This window comes from Neophocaena asiaeorientalis, unplaced genomic scaffold (assembly GCF_003031525.2).
Source record: "Neophocaena asiaeorientalis asiaeorientalis breed wild unplaced genomic scaffold, Neophocaena_asiaeorientalis_V1.1 scaffold607, whole genome shotgun sequence".
Classification (NCBI taxonomy): Eukaryota; Metazoa; Chordata; class Mammalia; order Artiodactyla; family Phocoenidae; genus Neophocaena; species Neophocaena asiaeorientalis.
In genome coordinates this window covers 574,820-598,850 of record NW_020173405.1, presented here as the reverse complement: position 1 = coordinate 598,850, position 24,031 = coordinate 574,820, and the positions used below count along the sequence as shown (strand labels likewise).

General features: G+C 41.6%; 1 protein-coding gene and 1 long non-coding RNA gene across 4 annotated transcripts in view; one reads left to right on the top strand and one right to left on the bottom strand.

The window, feature by feature from the left end:
* Window positions 1-24,031, bottom strand: part of LOC112401115 (general transcription factor II-I repeat domain-containing protein 2) — a 53,930-nt gene that overhangs the window by 3,333 nt on the left and 26,566 nt on the right. Inside the window, exons 5-15 of the mRNA XM_024747195.1 lie at window positions 23,417-23,600; window positions 23,236-23,264; window positions 21,739-21,793; window positions 21,385-21,428; window positions 17,780-17,857; window positions 8,005-8,061; window positions 5,199-5,261; window positions 3,875-3,952; window positions 2,862-2,945; window positions 929-1,112; window positions 568-596 (exon numbers count right to left, since the gene is read on the bottom strand). Of these exons, the coding sequence (XP_024602963.1) occupies window positions 568-596; window positions 929-1,112; window positions 2,862-2,945; window positions 3,875-3,952; window positions 5,199-5,261; window positions 8,005-8,061; window positions 17,780-17,857; window positions 21,385-21,428; window positions 21,739-21,793; window positions 23,236-23,264; window positions 23,417-23,600 (885 nt within the window). The remainder of the gene's footprint in view (window positions 1-567; window positions 597-928; window positions 1,113-2,861; window positions 2,946-3,874; window positions 3,953-5,198; window positions 5,262-8,004; window positions 8,062-17,779; window positions 17,858-21,384; window positions 21,429-21,738; window positions 21,794-23,235; window positions 23,265-23,416; window positions 23,601-24,031) is intronic.
* Window positions 456-23,920, top strand: LOC112401118 (uncharacterized). 3 transcript variants are annotated; one of them, XR_003003527.1, is made up of 6 exons: window positions 456-616; window positions 10,266-10,409; window positions 18,421-18,674; window positions 20,056-20,236; window positions 22,815-22,950; window positions 23,860-23,920. It is a non-coding gene; the product is annotated as an uncharacterized LOC112401118 (long non-coding RNA). The 3 variants fall into 3 exon arrangements; XR_003003528.1 differs by lacking the exon at window positions 456-616 and adding an exon at window positions 2,808-3,626; XR_003003526.1 differs by lacking the exon at window positions 456-616 and having other exon boundaries at window positions 7,937-10,409.

Here is a 24,031-nt window from a genome sequence, read left to right as displayed (position 1 = left end):
TCCATTATAGGTTATTGCAAGATGAGTATAATTCCCTGTGCTATACAGGAGGTCCTTGTTGGTTACACCTTCTGCTTTAATATCCAATAGGATTTTGACTTGCTTGCAAGGACTTTAGGGGAGACATTAAAAATATTTAACAATTGGGACATTGCCCAATCAGAATAGAAGTCAACTGGGTTCTGGGAGTCCTGCTGTGCCAGGCCCTGTTGGTTCTGAACTGTGGGGAGGTCAGGGGTGGCCAGGCAGGTACTATTTACCAAATAAGGTAGAGTAGTAGTTCAGTATTATGATATGAGCCGCCCCCGCCGACCCCATAAAGGACTCTTGAATAAGAATGTGGTATGTTATCACACACAGCAAGCTCCATCAAATTGTTATATGAGAAAAAAACGCCTGGCTAATAAAACTCGAGCAACAGAATTAAAGGGCTTTAAAAGAAGCAGGAAAAACAAAAGGCACATAAAGAGTGGCATGCTTTGCTCTTTCTGGTGGTGAGTGTCCACTGAGACAGCGCATGTGGCACAGCAGGGGCTAGGACCATCTTCTCTCCCCCAGGATACTCACCATTGCTGAGTTCAAGGCCGGGAAGTGGTCTGAAGAGAAAGAGACATTGGTGAGTGCAACAGAGGTCACTCTTCCTCTCTTGTCCATTTAGTTCTATTTGACAAACTTTTGTGAGTGTCAGTGCGAGGCTAAACTAAAACAGGCTGCCCACGATCACCGAGAAAAGGGAGCGAGGACACACAGCTCCCAGAAGCAGAATACGATGAACTGAGTGTGACAGGCAGCATGACATAGCACTTGACTGCAGGGACCCACAGCCCACATCCTGGGGTTAGAATCCCTGTGCCCCCCAGCTTCTCCACCTCGAGCAAGTTACGATCAGCAGCTCATTCTCCTGACCAGGCAGGGGACTCTCACGTACCTGATGACTGTGAATTTGATAAATTCTGCGGCATCCAAGATCCTTCTCATGGAGCTGATTTCCAGGTAGCCAGGGGCTTTGAATACCACCCCCGGGGGCATGCCATCGATGACCACACAGCCAGGGTTGAAGGTGATCTTCCTGTAGGGAACTTTAACAGGGAAATCCACTCCAATCGCTTCACCTGTGATGATACAAAGAGTGTAAAACCAGTTGTGTGTCACTGGCTTTTCCGAAACCATGCTTTATCTTTAATGTCAAGATTTTAAAATTAATCGCATCAAGTAACAACATTGGTGATCAGCCATTACTTTATTTTCCAGCCACGCTAGGGTGTATGAATAATTTTATTGATTTTGAAATTGGTAACAGGTAGTGTAGCAGACTGTTTCTCTCCCCATGAAATACGCATTATCATAGTATCTACCTGAAAAGGGTTTTGTGAGGATTAAATGATGAATCACAAGTCAGACACTAAAATCAATACTCAGCTATGGTAAAAAGTCAGTAAGTGAAAGATAGCTATTATAATTATTTAAAAAATATTTAAAATTTATTTTTAATTGAGATATAATTGACATATAACATTGTATTAGATTTAGGTGTACAACATAATGATTTGATAAAGATAGCTATTTAAAAATTTTTTTTATTGAAGTATAGTTGATTTACAATGTCGTGTTAATTTCTGCTGTACAGCAAAGTGATTCAGTTATACATATATATACATTCTTTTTTTATTATTTTTATTTTTTTTTTGGTACGCGGGCCTCTCACTGTTGTGGCCTCTCCTGTTGCAGAGCACAGGCTCCGGACGCGCAGGCTCAGCGGCCATGGCTCACGGGCCTAGCTGCTCCGTGGCATGTGGGATCTTCCCGGACTGGGGCACGAACCTGTGTCCCCTGCATCGGCAAGCGGACTCTCAACCACTGCACCACCAGGGAAGCCCTACATTCTTTTTTTAATATTCTTTTCCATTATGGTTTATCATAGGATATTGAATATAATTCTCTATGCTATACAGTAGGACGTTGTTTATCCATTCTATATATAAAAGCTTACATCTGCTAACTCCAAACTCCCACTCCATCACTCCCCCAACCCCCTCCTCCTTGGCAACCAGCAGTCTGTTCTCTATGTCCGTAATTCTGTTTCTGTTTCGTAGATAGGTTCATTTGTGTCATATTTTAGATTCCACATAAGTGATATCATATAGTATTTGTCTTTCTCTTTCTGACTTACTTCACTTAGTATGATAATCTCTAGCATCCATATTGCTGCAAATGGCATTATTTCATTCTTTTTTTATGGCTGAGTAGTATTCCATTTTATATATATATATACCACATCTTCTTTATCCATTCATCTGTCGATGGACATTTAGGTTGTTTCCATGTCTTGGCTATTGTGAATAGCGCTGCTATGAACATAGGGGTGCATGTATCTTTTTGAATTATAGTTTTGTCTGGATATTTGCCCAGGAGTGGGATTGCACGATCATATGGTAGTTCTATTTTTAGTTTTCTAAGGAACCCCCATACTGTCCTCCATAGTGGCTGCACCAACTTATATTCCCACCAACACTGTAGGAAGGTTCCCTTTTCTCCACACCCTCTCTAGCATTTATTATTTGTAGACTTTTTAATGATGGCCATTCTGACTGGTGTGAGGTGGTACCTCACTGTGGTTTTGATTTGCATTTCTCTAATAATCAGCAATGTTGAGCATCTTTTCATGTGCCTATTGGCCAAAAGATAGCTATTATTATTATGAAATTAGTGTTTCCATGTAAAAGTTCTTCTTCAGTAAAAATACACACTAATTTTGATCACATCTCCTTCACAGAAAGATCAATTTCTTAGATAAAGTAATCAATTAGAAGGAAATATTTCAAATGTATAAAATTTGGTTATGTAACAATATAAAAACGTACCAAATTTTCGGCTAAAGAGGTCATTGACTTGTTCTCTTAGTTGTTTTATTTTTTCAATGCTTGATAATCTTTCCTTCTCATTATCTAAAAAAATTAAAAAAACAAGCAAACCAGGTTTATTCATGTATTTGCTCCCCTGAAAAGCTGTTGGAGGAAACACCTGTTAGCACATGTGAAAGCACTTTACCTGGCTTATCATTCAGTTTAGTTTTAGCAATAATTAAGCATTTTGGAAATTTGTAAATTTAAGGCATTATAGATGACAGAGAATTTTCCAAATTATGACTATGTAAATATAAGACATACTACTTTAGAGAACATTTTCAATATCATGCAAGATAAGGATGTCCACTTTCACCCCTACTCTTCAACATTATAATAGAGATCCTAGCCAGTGCAATACAGCAAGTAAAATGAATAAGATGTATGTACTAGGATTAGGGGGGAAAATTTTTTAATACTTGAAATTTTTATTCTATTTAATTTTGAATAACGAAAAGTGATTATGTGGTTCAAAATTCAGGTGATATAAAACAGTACATCATGAAATGTCTCCCTTCCATCCCTATCTTAGCTCTCAAGTTTCCTTCTTTGGAGGAATCTATGCTATTAGATTCTTTTGTATCTCTCCAGATATGTTTTATATACACCTATTCAGAAAAGAAGATTAATTGATGGGCAGCAAATACATTTCACCTCTGTGGCCAGTTCCAATCCAATGGTAGCCAGTGCTTGGAGTTGGCTGCCCTAAGGGGTATTTTCCAGGTAATGCACCAGGGCAGGGCTGTGAGAAGCAATATATCTGATAAACAATGTACAATATAGCAAGATATTCAGTGTGCGGCAATTGGAAGCATATTTTATATTCCTGAATTGTCTTTCCTTAGTTGACAGGGTGAACTTAGCAAAAAAAAAAAAGCTCCAATAGACTAACCCATGTCACAAAGTGGTTAAAGTATAACAAAATGAAAAACATAATCTAAATTATGATAAAGTCAGATAGAATTCCATACCTGGAATCGTCACCTGAACGATGTTAAGATCTTCAACACCAGCTGCAGAATTTGTAATATTGGATGAATTGGTGTTTCCTTAAACAGAAATTGAAATTTAGAACTTATAGCACATTAGGCTACTTCTCCTCTAAAACTATCAAATTGCCACTTTGATCAGAAGGCCAGACTAGGGAATTCCCTGGCGGTCCAGTGACCAGGACTTGGCGCTTTCACTGCCAGGGCCTGGGTTCAATCCCTGGTTGGGGAATTAAGACTGTGCAAGCCAGGAGGCATGGCCAAAAAAAAAGAAGGCCAGGCTAAATTTTTAAAACTCCAGAGAACATTTAGTTGGCTTGGCAATAATTGATGTTTGAGTCTCTGTAGTTTAATGTCGATGTCAAAGGAGAAAGGGCACCATGGCTTTTATTTAGTTCATAGCCCCTGATACTTCAGTCTAATTTGATTTAAAAAGAAGGGTGTTTAAAAATATATTTCCTGGGACTTCCCTGGCAGTCCAGTGGTTAAGACTTTAAGCTCCCAGTGCAGGGGGCATGGGTTGGATCCCTAGTCAGGGAACTAAGATCCTGCATGCCACTCAGCCAAAAAAAAAAGAAAAAAATTTTTCCTTTGCTGTTATTCTCGGCTTAAAGGTGGGGGGTGGGAAAGAAGACATACGAATGTGTCCAAGAGGACACTTAGGAAGCAGATGTCCTATGAGAAATGAGCTAACAGACAGTCAGGGAAAGGCTCAGATGGGGTTATATAGTAAAAGCACAGTTGACGTTATCATGATTTCTGGTCAAATGATACACACAATGCTCACTTAAATGGGAAATGTAAATGAGCCTGTCTAGTCCTTTCTGAGGGACTCGAAGTTCAATCCCTGTGTTCTGTGAAAGATCAACCATTTGGGTGTTTGAGATTCTGCATGTGAAGAGCAAGACCTCAAAGGGACACAAGGAGACACACCATCGTTCTTCCCCTCTCCCCGCTTCATTCTCCCTGCCTTCATTCTTCCCTCCCTGCCCCCTTCATTTCCCCCTCCCCCTTCATCCTCCCCCTCTCCCCTCTCCCTTTCAGTTTCCCCCTCCCCACTTCATTCCCCTCCTTCTGGCTTCATTCTTTCCTCATTGGACCAAGCACAGTTTGACCCTACTCTGGCCAGGGCTAATTTGCACAGCCTAATTCTGTTGTCTGACAAGCCTAGAGCACTGGGTACCTGATGGGAATATGGGCTGCTCTGGTCATAGGTACACACACTTTGAGTTCAATCTTTTCCCTTTCAGAAAAAATGAAAACCGTACTTAGCCGTGTGAATGTGGCGAGGTTTTTGGCAACCAACCTTCAATTTTCACCTCAGCTTCAGGGTCCTCACTCATTTCTGAAGGGGCAAGCTGAGTAGAATCTTGAAAAACAAAATTTCTAAAATGGCATTCGTTGTTTATGTATTCTCATGTTCCAACATTTTACTGCTCCTATACCCAAAAAGTCGCTTATCCTGGCATTTTAAGTACATTTTATATTTACTAAACATAGAGGTATAAACATAAAGGTAATTTTAATTTTAAAAAGGATAATAGGGTAATAAAGGATAATCTTATAAGGGATAAGAGGAGATAAGAAACTTTCAGATATTATCAAATAATATGAAGTTACTCGCAGTGATGGACACAGAATATCCTTCTATTTGAGCTAATGGAATACGTGTGGTCCTAGTGTTTTGTGGTTGTCATCGGGAATTACTAGGATTCAAAAAAAGCCATTTGCTCCTTTCTTATCCTGCCAGCAGCCCCCAGGTGATTCGTGGTCTATTATTACATGGACGCATGTAATGTACACGACATATACGTGCTCAGTGAAATATGCCAATCACAAAAAAGCAAATATCATATGATTTCACTTATATGAGGCACCTAAAGTACCTAATTGAGCTTTCTGGTGGATAAGAATTATGACATATACATTAAGTTCTACATATAGACAAAAGCCTGGCTAGCTTTACCTCGCCTAACTCTAGCTCATTTTAGAAAGATTTGTCAAATCTTACATTAATTGTTAGCAAAAGACTAGAATGCAAACTGTTTTGATATTGTACCATCGTTATGTAGGATGTAACCTTTGGGGAAAAACAGGTGAAGGTACATTGGACTGCTCTGTACTATTCTTGCAGCTTCTTGTGAATCTATAATTATTTTAAAATAAAAAGGTTTTAGGGAGTTCCCTGGTGGCCTCGTGGTTAGAATTCTGGGCTCTCACTGCCGTGGCCTAGGGTATAATCTCTGGTTGGAGAACTGAGATCCCACAGGCTGTGCAGTGTGGCCCCATCCTGCCCCAGATAAATAAATAGATAATAATAAAAATAAAAGGACTGACATAAAATAAAAAGGTTTTAAAAATCAAACAAATTCAGCTCTATTGTAAATGGGCTTCCCACAATATCGTAATAAAAAAAATCTGTTTAGATATGAACTATTTCGAGGGCCAACATCCCATGAAAACTTTCTGATTCTAATTCAGCACCCGTTCTACAACTGACTCCTACACAGGTCTTCTTCTTTCCAAATATTGTACTATCCATCCATTTAAAAAATGACCAAACAATACCTTAACAGGCTTTTACAAAGGAGAGTAAAATGACATAAGGGAGGAACAGATTTAAACTCAATTCAAAATAATTGTCCTCCTTTACATCCAGAGAAGGTCAGAGATTGAGTTAAAGAAAAGAAACAAAAAATTAATGGAAGAATCCTGATACACGCTACAACATGGATGAACCCTGAGAACATTGTGCTCCGTGAAATAAGCTAGTCACAAAAAGACAAATACCGTATGATTCCACTTATATGAGATACCAAAGTAGTCAAACTCATAGAGACAGAAGGTAGAATAGGGGTTGCCAGAAGGGAAAATGGGGGAGTTGTTGTTTAATAGGGATAGATTTGCAAGACGAAAAGTTCTGGAGATCTTCTTCCCAACAATGTAAATATACTCAGCACTGCCAAACTGCACACTTCACAGTGGTTAAGATGGTAAATTGTACGTTATGTGGTTTTTTTCAACCACAATGAAAAGACATAATTTAGAAAAATAAACAGGAGTTAAATAATGACAGAGTCCGCTTGTCTTCTTGGTTCTAAAGCAATGAAGTTCAAAATGAATTTGAATTTAATTTTATGAGTGAATGAACAATTCTAAGACTGGACTCTATCGTAGTATGTTCTCTGGCAAAATCTACCAAAATTCTTCTAGGTCAGAGACTAGAAGAACCATCCTCTACAACAAAAAACTCCAGACTCCCTAAATCAGGAAAGCTATCGAAAATGACTGCAACTCGGCTCCTTGGAGAAAGTTTTTGATGTAAAAGAAAAACACAAATCATTTTGGTACTGAGACAGATGTACAACCCCTAAAAACAAGATCAATTTGCCTGTAAACTGACAAAGACATTCATACTTCTATGTTTGCAGAGGAAATCTCCTTTATTAATTTTATCTTACATAAACCACTTTAAGAGTTTAGGCCTTAAATATGATGCTCAGGGTTTATATATGAATGGAGGGAAGTATATATCAAGTTTTACCTCTAATTCAAGAATTTCCTAAAATTCTATTCAACTTTGCTCAAAAGATTTTGGCAAGCCCATCAAGAAGACAAAATGAAATAAAGTAACAAAGGGCATCAGTGCAAAGTTTTCTTACCACTTAACCTCTATACCCAGGCACTTAAAGTAGAATCATTTACAAATCAAAAGAGTAAGAGAGTGACAGAGTTCTTAATATGACATCTTAGGATGAGGACTCGGCCAGTTCTCTAAGAAGGCATGTTGTCTTTTGTATTTTCAAATGTGTGTTTAAAAGAGTATATTCTTGGCTTCCCTGGTGGTGCAGTGGTTGAGAGTCCGCCTGCCGATGCAGGGGACACGGGTTCGTGCCCCGGTCCGGGAAGATCCCACATGCCGCGGAGCGGCTGGGCCCGTGAGCCATGGCCGCTGAGCCTGCGCGTCTGGAGCCTGTGCTCCGCAATGGGAGAGGCCACAACAGGGAGAGGCCCGCGTACCGCAAAAAAAAAAAAGGGTATATTTTCTTCAAAATACTGTAAACTAAAAAAAAAAAAAGAGAGAGAGAGAGAAAATGCCTTATTTTTCTAACCTTCTACTGGTAATTCCATTTCTATTACTTCAGTGCTGGCAGAAGAATGATGGCTCTCTGAAAGGAAAGCAAACAAGGCAGAAATACAAATTTTAAAAAAGAAATCATTTAAGAACAATGCAAATAATTCAAGACCCCCACAGGAATACACATGCAATACTTCGACTCCCTAATATCAAATTCACACAAACGATCCTTTCTTTACGTTTTTTCCTTTGTTTTTATCTGTGCTTTGGAAAAATTTCAAATACAGAAAAGCAGAGAGATGGCATCATGAAGCCATGTGCCCGTCCCTCAGCACCAACAGTCATCAACTCACGTAATCCCGTTTTATCCGTGCCCACCCCACCCAGCACTGGTAGTTTAAAGTAAATCCCAGAATGCAGTGTGCAAATATTGCATAACTACAGGCAGCTACAGAAGTAAAGTCTCTTCCTTTAACATTACCATGATATTGCGATGACCCCTCCAAATGAACAATTATTCTTTACCATCATCTCATAGCTAGGCATTGTTCAAATTTCCTCAATTGTCTCATAAATGTCTTCTCTTAAAAAAAACCTTTATATTTGGAAATAGTTTTAAACACAGAAAAGTTCCAAAAATAAAATAGTACAAAGAAGATCCATCTACCCTTTACTCAGATAACATGATGTTAACAATTTACCCTGTTGGTAATCTTTGTCTCTCCCTCCCCCCACCCCCAATCTATATAGAGAGATAGATGTATATACATACACTTCTTTTTCCTGAAGCATTTGAGGGAAAGGTACATACATTATGGACCTTTATCTCTGAATACTTCTGTGACTATTTCCTTAGAATAGGGATATTCTCTTATACGATCACAGTATAAACTCACAGAATTTAACATGTGAGACAATTTTATTTATTCTACCGTTCGTATTCCAACTTTGTCAGTTGCCCAAATGTTCATTATAGCCTTTCCCTTTCAGTAGGGGATCCGGTTTGGGGGGTCAGGTCTTGTTTTTAGCTGTCACATCTCCTTTAATCTGGAATGGTTCCATAGTCTGTCTTTGTTTTTTATGGCATTCCATTTCTGAAGATTTGAGCCCCCTCCTTCCCCCCTTTCCCCTCCCCACTAGAATGTTCCTCATTTTGAGTTTGTCTGACGTTTCCTCATGGTTAAGACTCAGGTCTTGCATTCTCAGCCAGAACACTGCCTAGATGACGGTGTGTCCTTCTCAGCATATCACATACACAGGCAGCTGGAATTGGGGGCTGGCAGGATTTTGAGTTGACAGGTCTCATCCTGCTGTGAAAAAATAAACCACCTCGGGGCCAATATACAGAGGCCATCTTTGGTTCATTTCTAGAAAAACACGTGACTTCAACGTTGCATCATCAAACTGGTCAGCCTGTGTAACACACAGTCACAAATGTGACAAAGATCAAATTACTTACATATAAAAGCAAGTCACGCACCCATGTTGAATCTCATTACATGACTTTACCAAACAGAAGTTGAGGTAAGTAATTTAAAAAAACAAAAACAAATTGCCTCGTGTTAGGTTCAAGCCTAAGCAAGATCAAGATTACATTCTTTTCCTCCTCTTCCATTCCAAAAAGTAAAAAAAAAAAAAAAAAAAAAAAAAAAAACCCCAGAACTAAATATCACACACAGTAAATTCAGTGTAGATTAACTTAAAATACTGACACGCTCTGGAAAGTGGGCATGGAGGAACAGACCTTTGAAATACTTCAAATGAGGAATTTTTTGAAGGACCTAATTTGGAGCACAAATTTCATCATCAAATTTGGGTTAGAGATATGGATTCATAGCCATTCCATAAAGAAAAAAGGCAAAATTACAAATAAGTGAATGGCAATGAAATTCTGACACCTGCTACAACATGGAAGAAACTTGAAGACATTACACCTAGTGAAATAATCCAGTCACAAAAGGATAAATACTGTCTGATTCCAGTTATATGAGGCACCAAGAATAGGCAAATTCATAGAGACAGAAAGTAGAATGGGGGTTGCCAGGGGCTGAGAGGAAGGGAATGGGGAGTTATTGCTTAGTGGGGACAGTTTCTGTCTGTGATGATGAAAAAGTTCTGGAAATGGATGGTGGTAATGGTCACACAACACTGGGAATGTACTTAATGTCACTGACCTGTGCATTTAAAAATGGTTAAAATTGCAAATTTTATGTTACGTATATTCTACCACAATAATAATTTTTTTTTTCTTTTGGCTGCACTGTACGGATTGCGGGATCTTCATTCCCTGACCAGGGATCGAACGCAGGGCCTCGCCAGTGAGACCACCGAGTCCCAACCACTGGACCGCCAGGGAATTTCCACAATAATAATTTTTGAAAAAGGAAATGAGTGCTAAGATGACCAGTATCAATTTACCAAGAGGACAAGGGCTCTCAGGTAAATTTATTCACAGTTATAGCAAAAATATGCCTGGTCTAGAGTTTTGACAACAAAAATCCTATGTACTGAATGGGTATCAAATGTGTTCAAAATGATCTGATAATCAGTGCTTTCAAGTCAAGTCAAAATTAATCACAAATTTTATTTTATACAGATTACACAGGTTAATCTTACATTGAATTTGCTTTCTAAAAACTGAGATATAATTCACATACCATAAAATTCATCCTTTTAAAGTGTACAGTTCAGTGGTTTTCCATATATTCACAAGGTAGTACAACCATCATCACTATTGCTAGAACATTTTCATCACCCCCAAAAGAATCCCTGTGCCCACTGGGGGTCACTCCTCACTCCCTGCTCTCTTCAGACTCTGTAACTACTAATGGACTTTCTGTCTCTATGGATTTGCCTGTTCTGGACATTTCATATAAATGGAATCATACAATATATACCTTTTTGTGTCTGGCTGAATAATATTCCGTTGTATGGATAGACCACATTTTGTTTCTCCATTCATCAGCTTATGGATACTTGGGTTGTGTCCACCTTTTGGCTATTAAGAATAATGTATAAGTTTTTGTGTGGACATATATTTTCTCTTGGGAAAATGTAGAATTGGATATGTATCTAAGAGTGGAACCGCTGGATCATATGCTCCTCATTTAGCATTTTGAGGAACTGCCAAACTATTCTGAAAAGGAGCGGTACCATTTTACATCCCCAGCAGCAATGTACGAGGATTCTAATTTCTCCGCATCTTCACCAACACTTGCTACTGTCTGCCTTTTTTAAAAAAAATATTTATTTATTTATTTATTTATTTTTGGCTGTGTTGGGTCTTTGTTGCTGCGCGTGGACTTTCTCTAGTTGTGGTGAGTGGGGGGGCTACTCTTTGTTGAGGTCCGCGGGCCTCTCATTGTGGTGGCTGATCTTGTTGCAGAGCATAGGCTCTAGGAGCGTGGGCTTCAGTAGTTGTGGCACGCAGGCTCAGTAGTTGTGGCTTGTGGGCTCTAGAGCGCAGGCTCAGTAGTTGTGGAGCACGGGCTTAGTTGCTCTGCGGCATGTGGGATCTCCCCGGGCCAGGGATCGAACCCGTGTTGCCTGCATTGGCAGGTGTATTCTTAACCACTGTGCCACCAGGGAAGTTCCCTGTCTGCCTTTTAAACGAACATCATCCTAGTGGGTATGAAGCGATATTTTGTGATTTGGGTTTGCATTTCTCTAGTGATTAATCTAGCATCTTTCCATATGCACATTGGCCATTTGTATATATTCTTTGGAGAAATGCCTATTCAAATCACCCATTTTTATTTTTTTTTGCGGTATGCGGGCCTCTCACTGTTGTGGCCTCTCCCGTTGCGGAGCACAGGCTCCGGACGCGCAGGCTCAGCGGTCATGGCTCACGGGCCCAGCTGCTCCGCGGCATGTGGGATCTTCCCGGACCGGGGCACGAACCCGTGTCCCCTGCGTCGGCAGGCGGACTCTCAACCACTAAAGCCCCATCTTTTTTTATATTGTGTGAGGTAGAGTCCAAATTGATCTTTTTGCAGGTGGATATCCAGTTGTTCCAGTACCATTTTTTGAAAAGACTATTCTTTCCCCATTGACTAGTCTTGGGCACCCTTGTTGAAAATCAACTGACTACAAAAATATTGGTTTATTTCTGTACTCTCCATTCTATTCCATTGATTCATATGTCTATCCTCACGCCAGTACCACGGAATACTGATAATGAGAGCTTTGTAGTAGGTTTTGAAATCAGGAAGTACACATCTTCCAACTTCGTTCTTTTTCCGACAGCTTTGTAGTAGGTTTTTTTTTTTTTTTTTTTTTTGCGGTACACGGGCCTCTCGCTGCTGTGGCCTCTCCCGTTGCGGAGCACAGGCTCCAGACGCACAGGCTCAGCGGCTATGGCCCACGGGCCCAGCTGCTCCGCGGCACGTGGGATGTGGGATCTTCCCGGACCGGGGCACGAACCCGCGTCCCCTGCATCAGCAGGCGGACTCTCAACTACTGCGCCACCAGGGAAGCCCTGTAGTAGGTTTTGAAATCAGGAAGTACACATCTTCCAACTTCGTTCTTTTTCAAGATTGTTTTGGCTCTTCAGGGTCCCCTGCATTTCCATATATATCGTAGGAAAGTTTTCCAATCCATGAACACAGGATGTCTTTACATTTATTTAGTTCCTTAATTTCTTTCAACACTGTTTTGTAGTTTTTTGTTTTTGTTTGTTTTATAAAATAGTGCAGCCACTTAAAAAAATATATTTATTTATTTATTTGGCTGCGCTGGGTCTTCGTTGCGGCATGCGGGATCTTTAGTTGTGGCATGCGAACTCTTAGTTGCAGCATGTGGGATCTAGTTCCCTGACCAGGGATCGAACCTGGGCCCCCTGGATTGGGAGCATGGAGTCTTAGCCACTGGACCACCAGGGAAGTCCCTGTTGTGTAGTTTTCAGTGTCCAAGTTTTACACTTCTTTGGTTAAATTTATTCCTAAGTATTGCATTCTTTTTGATGCTGTGGTAAATGGAATTTTTTTAAATTTCAGTTTTTGATTGCTAACATATGGATACACAATTGATTTTTGTATATTGACCTTGTATCCTGCAACCTTGCTAAACTTATTTATTAGCTCTAATTTGTGTGTGTATTCCTTGGGATTTTCTATATACAAGATCATGTCATCTGCAAACAGAAATAGTTTTACATCTTCCTTTCCAATCTGGATTCCTTTTTTTTTTTTTTTTTAAAGTTTTATTTTATTTTGTGGCTACGTTGGGTCTTCATTGCTGTGCGCGGGCTTCTCATTGCAGTGGCCTCTCTTGTCGCGGAGCATGGGCTCTAGGCACGCGGACTTCAGTAGTTGTGGCGCACGGGCCCAGTTGCTCCACAGCATGTGGGATTTTCCCGGACCAGGTCTCGAACCCGTGTCCCCTGCATTAACAGGCGGATTCTTAACCACCGTGCCACCGGGAAGCCCCAGGATGCCTTTTTTATCTTACCTAATTGCCCTGCCTAGGACCTCCAGTACAATGTTGAAAAGAAGTGGCAAGTGTCTCGTTCCTGGTCTTAGGGGGAAAGCCTTCCGTCTTATTAAGTATGACATGAGCTATGTAGGTTTTCTGTAGATGCTCTTAATTACGTTAAGTTCCCTTGGATTCCTAATTTGAGTGTTTTTTTTCTTTTTTTTAATCATGAAAGGGTATTAGATTTTGTCAAATGCCTTTTTCCTACATCTATGGGCATAATCATGTGGGTCTTGTCCTTTATTCATGATGCTGTTATTCCACTGACAGATTTTCATATGTTGAACTAATCTTTCCTTCCTAGGATCAATCCCACTTGATCATTGTATGGTCAGGCCATTCAAGATGGCTGCTCTTCTGTTCTCTGTACATGCCCAGCTCGACAAGTCCCTGCTTCACTCACATGACTACCCAGTCCTCCTAATTATAGGGCTTAGTTAGTAACTGGTACATGCCTGCCCCCTGCCCCAGTGCCGTGTTCCTGGTAACTGATGACCCAACCTGATGTCGATTCCCTCTATAAATGGTAGCCTCCTTCTCCTCCAAGCAGTGAAGGTTGCGGTTACGTGCTGCCTGCTGTTTGCCGCACGGTGGGGTGTTGCTCCAGGACTTTGCTTCAGATGTGTAAGATCCCCCTGTCCAATAAGCCACTGATGTCTCCGTCGCTGGGCTTTCTTTGGTCTCGAGGCTGGGCAACTACAAGGCTTGCAGGCCTGTGGGGTGCAGCCCAACAGTCATGATGTGTAATCCTTTTTATATGTTCCTGGATTCATTTGCTAGCATTTTATTGAAAAAGTTTGTACGTCTATGAATAAGCGATATTTTTCTGTAGTTTTTTGTGTTGTTTTTGTCTGGTTTTGGTATCAGGATGATACTGGCCTAACAGAATGAGTTTAGAAGTGTTCCCTCCTCTATCTTTTGTAAGAGTTTGTGAGGGACTTTATTATTTTTTTATTTGTTATTTTTTAAAATTTATTTACTTTATTTTTGGCTGCGTTGGGTCTTCATTGCTGCGTGAGGGCTTTCTCTAGTTGCGGTGAGCAGGGTCTACTCTTCGTTGCGGTGCCCGGGCTTCTCATTGGGGTGGCTTCTCTTGTTGCAGAGCACGGGCTCTAGGTGTGCGGGCTTCAGTAGTTGTGGTGCACAGGCTTATTTACTCCGCGGTGTGTGCGATTTTCCCAGACCAGGGATCGAACCCATGTCCCCTGCCTTGGCAGGCAGAATCTTAACCACTGTGCCACCAGGGAAGTCCCGTGAAGGACTTTAAACACTTGGTAGAATTCACCAGTGAAGGCACCTGGTCCTGTGCTTTTGTTTGTAGGAAGTTTTTGAATTACTAATTCAAATTCTTGTTATATGACTATTCAAATTTTGTGTTTTATCCTTAGTCAGTTTCAGTAGTTTGTCCATTTCATCTAGGTTACTCGATTTGTTTGCGATAGGCTGATTGCCCCCCACAAAGATATCCAAAAACCTGTGGACAGATTATGTTACATGGCAAGGGGCAATTAGGTTGCAGATGGGATTAAGTGTGCTCATTGCTAACCTTCAGAAAAGATTATCTTGCATTATCCAGCTGGGCTCCATGTAATCGATTTAAATGTGAAAAAGGGAAGCAGAAGAGTCAGTGTCGGAGTGGTGTGATTCGAGAAAGACTGTTAATTCCTTGATCTTGGGCTTTTGTATCCATGTTCCCTTGGGCCTGGAAGGCTTCTCTCCCATATCATGCAGTGTCAGCCAGGAAGAAAACAGAATGGTACTGATGCTCTGACATCCATCAGCATCAAGGAAGCCTGGGTGCACTCTGTCTCAGCACAGCTTGTACTGTGCATTCTTCATTTCTGGGGACCCTGGAGATGGGGTCCCTGCACATGTAGAAGACCTATGGGACTTCCGTGGGCCAAGATGTTATGTGTGCACGTGTAAATGTGTGTCGGAGGTCTTCCGAGAGATCTGTGTTGCAGATGGATCGTGAGGTCCTGGTGGGGGTAGCTTCCGAGCACTGGTGGGGCCATGTTCACTGGGGCTCCCCGAGGGCCAATCGCCGTTCTGAGCAAGTCACACTGATCGTCTTTTTGGATTTAAAAATATCTCCCTTACTTAAAGGATATAGACATCAATACTTCAGCATGTGAGTATTTAACCTAAATGGTTACAAAAACATTCAGTGCTATGGAATAGAGTCCCTGATGTTAGGCAATTTGGAACTTTTTGGCATCAAGAAGGAAGCTGTTCTACAAAGATCTCTTGAAGAGTTCTGTCATTTCCAAGCCAAGCAGGAGAAAGATTATAAATTCACACATTTAATGTAAACGTTTTTCTTCAAATAATGTACTTCTTTCTGAAAAATTAAAATAGATCAATTGCAGGTACATCTAACTTGTTCATTCCACTGATGCCTCTTGGAGCAGAATCTGTAAGTATCCTATCCCTGACTGTACACGATTTGATCAACACCAAGGTCATTTAAGTTCAAAAATATATTCTTGGGAGCCAAGACGTAATTTAATTAAAAGTAGTTTGTTCAAAACAACAGTAATTTAGAAACAAATGTTACACTGATTCTTCATGAGGGTCACATTCAACTCAGCAAGCACATTCGAGTGCTCAGTATGTAGAAAGCCCAGGCTTGGGGCTCCAGGGCAGGAGTAAGATGCTGTGTTTCCTGCCACTAGCTGAGGGAGTCCTGGCAAAAGCATAGAGAGAACACAGCAGGTCACACTAAACGCTGGAAGCTCCCTGTAGGAGTTGAGATTCTGACTGTGCCCAGAAAGAAGCAGGGGAACTCCTCAGCGGTCTGCAGGGTAGGAAGGGAGTCACAGGGAGGGATCAGCTTATATAAAAGCCCCGTGGAAGGCGGATTCAGGGCACGTTCAAGGAATCACAGACCGAGCTGTGTGTCTGAAGAGCCCAGGGAGGGTGATGGAGGCAGATGAAATAGGAGGGGAGACCAGAAAGAGCAGTAGGAACGTGGAAGGAAACTGGGACTTTACGGGTGGTAAGGAGTCACAGACAGTGTGAGTGGGGGAGAGAGGTGGACAGATTGAAAGAGATTGAAAAGAGATCCTCTGCCCAGAGGGAAGGAGACTGGTCACAAGGGACAGGCCAGGCGGGGGCGCATGAGGGTGGGGTGGGGTTGGCCCAGGACAGAGCAATTACCACAGAACTTCCACTGGTCTCTGCCTTTAGATGTTTTGAAACAATATTTTTAGCGGAAGTTTCAGAGCTACGTAACGCTGCAGAAAATTTTTCAAAGTTAAGATTTTGTAGGAAACATTTCCGATCCGATAATGTTTGAGGATGTGACTGCAAATCGTCCTGCACTCTGTCTCCATTCCCAGTGGAGCTGGAAGATGGAGAAAGAATCTGAACACCGTACGGCAGTCACAGCGACATGATGGTACCATATCGTCAAACTGACATCACGCTGGGGTCCAGCAGGATTTTGGTCTTTGGGTAGAGAACCAAGCCACCTAACTGCACACAGCACCCACCTGTGCCATGTTTGGAAAGTTTGTGTATTTGGTAACAATTGTCTTCTCCCTGTTGAACTTGTATGCTGTCAATGAAACAACTATTAAGAAAAGGCACTTGATGGACTTCCCTGGTGGCTCAGTGGTTATGAATCCGCCTCCAATGCAGGGAACACGGGTTTGAGCCCTGGTCCGGGAAGATCCCACATGCCGCGGAGCAACTAAGCCCGTGTGCCACAACTACTGAGCCTGCGCTCTAGAGCCCGTGAGCCACAACTACTGAGCCTGCGTGCTACCACTACTGAAGTGTGTGTGCCTAGAGCTCGTGCTTCACAACAAGAGAAGCCACTGAAATGAGAAGCCCACGCACGGCAATGAAGAGTAGCCCCCGCTCACCGCAACTAGAGAAAGCCTGCGCACAGCAACAAAGACCCAACGCAGCCAAAAATAAATTATTAATAAAAAAAAAAAAAAAGAAAAGGCACTTGAATTTTTTAGCTCATCTCCATCTCTTTTAACACTTACTATTTTCTCAGCAACCTAGGGGACAGACTGGACAGAAGAGAATTAAGGCGGGAATATTTTAGAACACACAAAATAATATTTAACAGACAAACTCTAGTAAAATGCAGCCTGAAATGTCTTTACATTCACGGATGCCTAGAATCATGTGGATTCAGGCTAAGTATCAATACCATCTATTTTATGACTGTAAAATTGTTTACCCTAATGGCAGTGTGTTAGATCCTGGGTAAATGTACATGGATCTTTACAACTCTTTTCCTGTTTTTCAGATGGGTGCTAATTAAAATTTTCCATCACAGATAACTTCTAAAGAAGAAAATTATTATAAAATGATATTACCTTGCATACTATATTCATAGTAATTAGGATCTTCTGATTCTTTCTTGACTGACATAACTGTTGCTTTCGGTGAAATGCCTTTGAATGCAATGGAAATTATAAAATTATGTGTTAGGCTAGACTTACGAACAGAGATATGACTGGTTAGTATATCTTCCAGGTTCTGTTTGGATTAACACAGCAACACGGCCATCAGCAAAAGAACTTGTAGCTCATGCAGTAGGAACAAATGGTTTATCCATATAAAAATATAAATATAAAATAATAATAAAACAACATAAAGCAAAGAAGGAAGGGAGGAGAGATGGATGGAAGGAAGGAGGAAAAGAAGGGAAGGAGAAAGAGGTCTAATTCCCAGTTTGGGGAAAGTTTCCCTTTCAAGATGGATGAATATGTACATGCATTTATATGCAATATAAGTATTGCAAATATTCTGCTGTAATGGGGCCCAAATTGGCACAGATAATCTTAATTTACTTACTACAACAAAATGAATTTCAAAACCTGGGGAAACTACATTGGTAAAACCAAAAGGCTTTATCAGGGAAAGGTGTAGTAGATGGCAAAAATTAGCCACAAATGTCTTCCATCCCAGTACATACACCTGTTTGCAATGTAACTTTCCCACTCCTATTTTCTAGAAGTGGAAAACTACTCCACCTTTCGAATCTGGGCCTGGCCATGTGACTTGCTTTGGCCAGTGGGATGCAGGGAGAGGCTTGAAAGGTGCTTGTGCATCAGCGTCTGCTGTTTTTGGAACAGAGCTGCCATGTGAATGAGCCTGGAGGATGTGAGACCAAGAGGAGAGGTAGGCCCAACTCTGGCAGCCGAGGCCTCGGCCCCAGGAGTGAGGCCAGCCCAGACCAGAAGGACGGCCTGGCCAACACACAGAATTGTAAGAAAGATTAAATTATTGTTTGAAGCCACTAAGTTCTGGGGTGCTCTTTTATACTGCAATAGATAACTGATACTGAAGTATACATATAATTTAACTGTGAAAGTTAACAGAAGCAAAAACAAAAATTGTGACTAGCTCGGCATTTCAGCGTTAATTTACAGGTTGGAGGGGAGGTCTTCTGAAAACCTTTAACAGCTCTGTTGGCATAGGGATAGTGAGATTGGGTATTAACAAATGTGACTGTCAAAAAGAAAAATTTGTTAAACTGAGGAACAGAATGGACACGGCCGATGGCCATATCAGTGAAATGGATACTGCACTTGAGCAAGTTGAGGAAATTGCTCAGAAGTGGGACAGAAAGGTAGTCTGGTGGAAAGATTAAAGGAGAGCTCACAAATGGAGGTCTACTTGTGCATAAAAAAGCAAAAAGCTTTTTACATGTCTGTAAGTGATCTGAAAGAATTTCCACAAATTGGTTAAGAGCTGTTGCCCTTAAAATGGGGATGGAATTGGAGGTGCAGTGAGATTTGAGAGAGATTGGAGTTTTGAGAGGGGAGGAGTGAAGAGGAATTTTACTTATTACCACTTCCTACACTGAATTTTTATTTAAAATATGTATGACTTTTGTAATTTATAGTAAAACTTTAAAGTACAAACATTTGATAAATATATGACAGTTGGGCTGTCAAAGAAAAATTTCTTTTCAATGCAGGCAACTGAAAGCAGATTTGCCGGTGCAGAATGCAGGACTGCTTCAGCCTTCCCTCAAAATATGAGGGAGGAGGGGGAAATTCAGAAGTTAAAACCATTTAACCGTTCTGTGCCGCAAGGGCTACACAAACATCACAGGAAATAAGGCCAATGGATGGTCACAGAAGCCTGCAGGCACCTGGAAGCAATTCGTATCATGAAATCCATGGTAGAAAGTCACATTAGGGATTGTTTACAGGGAATCACATCTCCAAAGAGAGGCCTCAACAAAAGAGGCCTATTTTAAGGCTGGCGGGAAACGCTCAACCACCCAATAGCTGGTGAGGAGGGAAGGGAAGGCGGTAGGGCCACGGATCCTTGAAAGGGCCCCCCTGGGAGAGCCGACAACCCCTCACTCCCACCCCATTTGTTTTCCCGGTTTCTGAGAGGAGACTGTGGCTTGGGGGTTTTAAATTCTCTGTTACCAACAGAGATGCAGGCAGAATGTATCTGAGCTTGGAAACGCATCCAAGGCTAAGATTAAAGGGGCAAGCGTGTAAGGCCCGTCATGTGTAAGTGGGATGAAGACGCCACAGCTGAATTCTGTTGGCTGAAATATCTGGCTCCTTTTTGTTGACTTGTGTTGGTTTGACCTAGAATAACTACAATGGACAGGCGCTCTTTTCAGGCTGACGTTGAAGGTGGAGCTTCTACCAAGCACGTGTTTATCTGTGGATAGGAGTGACCCTGGGGTATGACAAGGGTGGATTCAAGCTACTCCTGCCCCAAGGGACTGGGGAGTCAGCGAAGCATAAACCACATCTGACACCTTCAGCAAAGCTCGTGCTCTGACCTCCATTTCACTGGAGGTAACATCTCTCTTCACCTTCTCTCTCCATCTTTTCTTAATATTGAATATTTTTCTTTTACATTATCTCAGATTTAACTTTAACTTTACATTTGGAACTGTTTCTTATTTCTATGTTGCTTTTCTAAACATTATTAACTTCTCGTTTTACCCCGTACAGTCAGCTTGTGTTCATCTTTATCTTTTTGAGGTTTGAGTTTCAGTTTTATGTACTTATTTTAGGTTTTCTAACATTTCTACTTCTAATGCTTTCAATATTTTTCCATCCCTTGATTAAACATTTGAGTTAAAAAAATTTTTTTCTATTTTTAACCTTTAACATTTTTCCTTCTAATGCCTTTTTTTTTTTTTGAGGCGTGGAAGAGCAGGGATGGGGGTTAACTACTCTCACCATCAAAGAGGGATTTTTTTCCCCAATATACATTGTCATAGTAATGTACGTCTATTGTAGAACATTTAGAAATGACAGAGTGTAAGAAAGCAATAAAATAAGCTATGTCCAAAAATAAAAACACTGCTTTATTCATAAATCAAATTCATATTCCAAATGTGTATTCAAGACTTTTTACTCATTTAGCAGTCAAGTTCTAATTTCCATATAATTAAAATAATAACTTTGTCTACAAATATATCTACTTAATAACATCTTAGTACCTAATATTTATTGAATTAGAAGGCTTTTTTTTTCTAGATATTTGAGTAAAATATGATTATTCTGCAAATAAGGTCCCCGTTGAGGTTCATTAGTGACCTATCTCCATTATCTTGTTGATTCTTTGGGATTCTCTACCCAAATATGGACCAATATATCATCTGCAAATTAAAGACAGTTTGTCATTCCCAATCCATATACCTTATATTTCCTTTTCTTGACTTATTGCATTAGCTAGGACTTTCGGTATGATGTTGAAAGGGAGTGATGAGAGGGGACATCCTTGCTTTGCTCCTGATCTTAGTGGGAAAGATTCTAGTTTCTCAGCATGAAATATGATGTCAGCTGTGGGTTTTTTGTAAATTTTTTTTTATCAAGTTGAGGAAATTCCCCTCTATTCCTGGTTTACTGAAAGTCCCATTTTTAAGTAAAACAAAAGAAAGGAGTCAAATAATGACCTGCTGAACACCTGATTCTACAAGCATCAGTGTACATACCAGAATCTTCCATGGGTTCAGTCTTCACATTGATGGGGGCACAGCTAAAAGGAGAAGGGAATGCTGGTCAAGATGGGCAGGGTGAGAACTGCCCAAAGGCATCTGGACACACTGAATCTAATTCCCAGATCTCCATACCATCATAGGTTCCCCTCCCCCCATCAAACTGAATGCAAAGCTACAACTTTAATGTTGTAACAAATTATTAAGAAAGTTAAAGGTGTCAATGAATATATTCTCATAATCCCAAGCATCCTTTTGAATAAAGAATATGTAACAAAATAAGACATTCCATAGCCTAAAAACTAATACATTTGGGTTAGATGTGGACTTAATTTTTTATTTATCCCTTACCTTTCACTTGGTGATGTCACTGATCTCTCAGCATCTGTTACCAACCCAGGCTCACCTGTGCATGAGTAAAAAGACACATGCTAGCCTCTGTCTGCACCTTGAAATATGACAACATTCAAAGGCATATAAAGGGAAAGCGAATACAAAGAGAACAGAATTCCTGGCTCTAGATCATCATGGAATAGCAGCGGAGGAGAGACCAACTCAAAGCAGCCCCCAGGGCCTGGGCCATCTGTGTGGGCACAATGGGGGCCAAGGAGCAGACCTGTGCCGGAGCGACCTCTGGCAGGTTACTAAGCCTCCTCGTGCCTCAGTTTCCTCGTCTCAAAATGGTGGTTGGGTGAGGATTAATTAATACATGCAAAGTGCTTAGAACAGTGCCTCTCACAAAATAAGGGTCAGCAGCAGCTATTACCGTTATTTCTATAATGACAATACAAGCCACCTGGGACAACAGTTACCTGGTCACCTGCCACCCCTCACCCTCCAGTCCCTCCTTTAATGTGAGCTGGGGGACCCCAGGAACTCACAACTGCTCCAGAAATACCTGCTCTGTGAGTAGCCCATGCACAGGCGTGTCTCATTACCCTCTGTACCCCAAGGTAGTCCATGTGGACAGACCCTCCACCCACCCCTGCCACCTGGCTTCTGTACCTATATAGGCTCAGCATAACACCCTCTTTAGACCTGGTCTTTCATGAACAGCTATGGCCCAAGGTTTCCAACTATGATCCAGAATAATAATCTGAGAAAATAAGGAAGTGGGCATAGATGGATCTCTAAATGTTCCTGGTAAACTTACTATTTTCTTTTTTGGTCCCTTCATCAGTTAAGGAGCTAATGAGGGGTCCTGGTTTCCCAAACATGGTCTCAGACACCCTGCACATAACTTTCTGCCTGACCACGTGGAATGGGCTTCCTGGGGGAACCAAGCTATTGAGATCCTGCTTATCTTGGGGGCCAGCTCCTCCAGGAAGCTCTTCTGACCATACAATTCTAACCCCTTCTGGGGGCTCTCAGGGATTTCCTCCACGGGTCACCCCTGGTTCTCTGAACAGTCTCTTTCCTCCTCACAGATCATGTATCTCAGAAGCACGGGAACGGTCACACAGCCCAGACCACTCCTGAATCCCACAACGCCTGGCCTGTGGTTGGTGCTCAGAGACCAGGAAGTCACTCCAGCAGCCTCACAGTCCTGTGCACATGGACAAGGTAGATCTCCTGCCCGCCGAGGGCTGGACGCAGGCGCTCGCCGGCATGCGAGCTGACGGGAGGGTGGCGTCCCGGCTCTCAGGCTGGGTATGTGTGTTTCCCTGAGCTGTAGTCCCTGCAAACATCCCCACCACCCCTGGCCCCGGGATCAGAGGTGGCCTCCTCAAGGCAGGAAAGACAAAGTGTAAACAAGCTTTAGAATGTGCCAAACTTGCATTTTAATTAAGCAGCAGAACTGGTTTAGCAGTCAAGGGCAGTCACCAAGTATGAGAAGCTGTCACTTACCAAGCTGACTCACGGGACCCAGGAAGGGTCTGCAAGAAAACCAATACTGTTACCTGACATGAACACACAAGACAGACAGATTAAACATCTGAATAACCAACTTCTAAACATAACGGGACAGAATTAACTAACTGAAATTAAGTCAGTGTATCAGCTGTTAGGAGCGGGTAGAGCCTATCACCTGTTGATAAGGAATGAAATCCCCGCTTTGTTCTCCAAAATCCACTTCAGGGTTGCAAGGTCATAGTTCTCAGGATGTTGAAAGGGGACCCCTTCTGGGAGCCCCTGCACCACTACGGCTGTCTGGTCCCTCAGCATCTTCTCATAAGGAACAGGCACCATCGCTGTCGTCCCCAAGGCTTTGCCTAGAAGAAGCAGCAGGATGTCTTTAAATAATATGAGCATAAATCCCCGATAGTCAATTTCACTTAGTGTCAAAAACACAGGTGGTGATATTTGGTTCTGAAATTTATTAAAAGCTTAAAGTGTCCTATGCCTCTATATCTCAAGTTAATAAAATTTCCGACCAAAAGGCCAAAAGAAAAAGTATAAAATGTTTTCCTTTAAATCTTCACATAAGAGAATATAATAGGTTGCATAATCTATAAAAATATTGAATCACAGGGGCTTCCCCGGTGGCGCAGTGGTTAAGAATCCGCCTGCCAATGCAGGGACATAGGTTTGAGCCCTGGTCCGGGAAGATCCCCCATGCCGCGGAGCAACTAAGCCCGCGCACCACAACTACTGAAGCCCGCGTGCCTAGAGCCCGTGCTCCGCAACAAGAGAAGCCACCGCA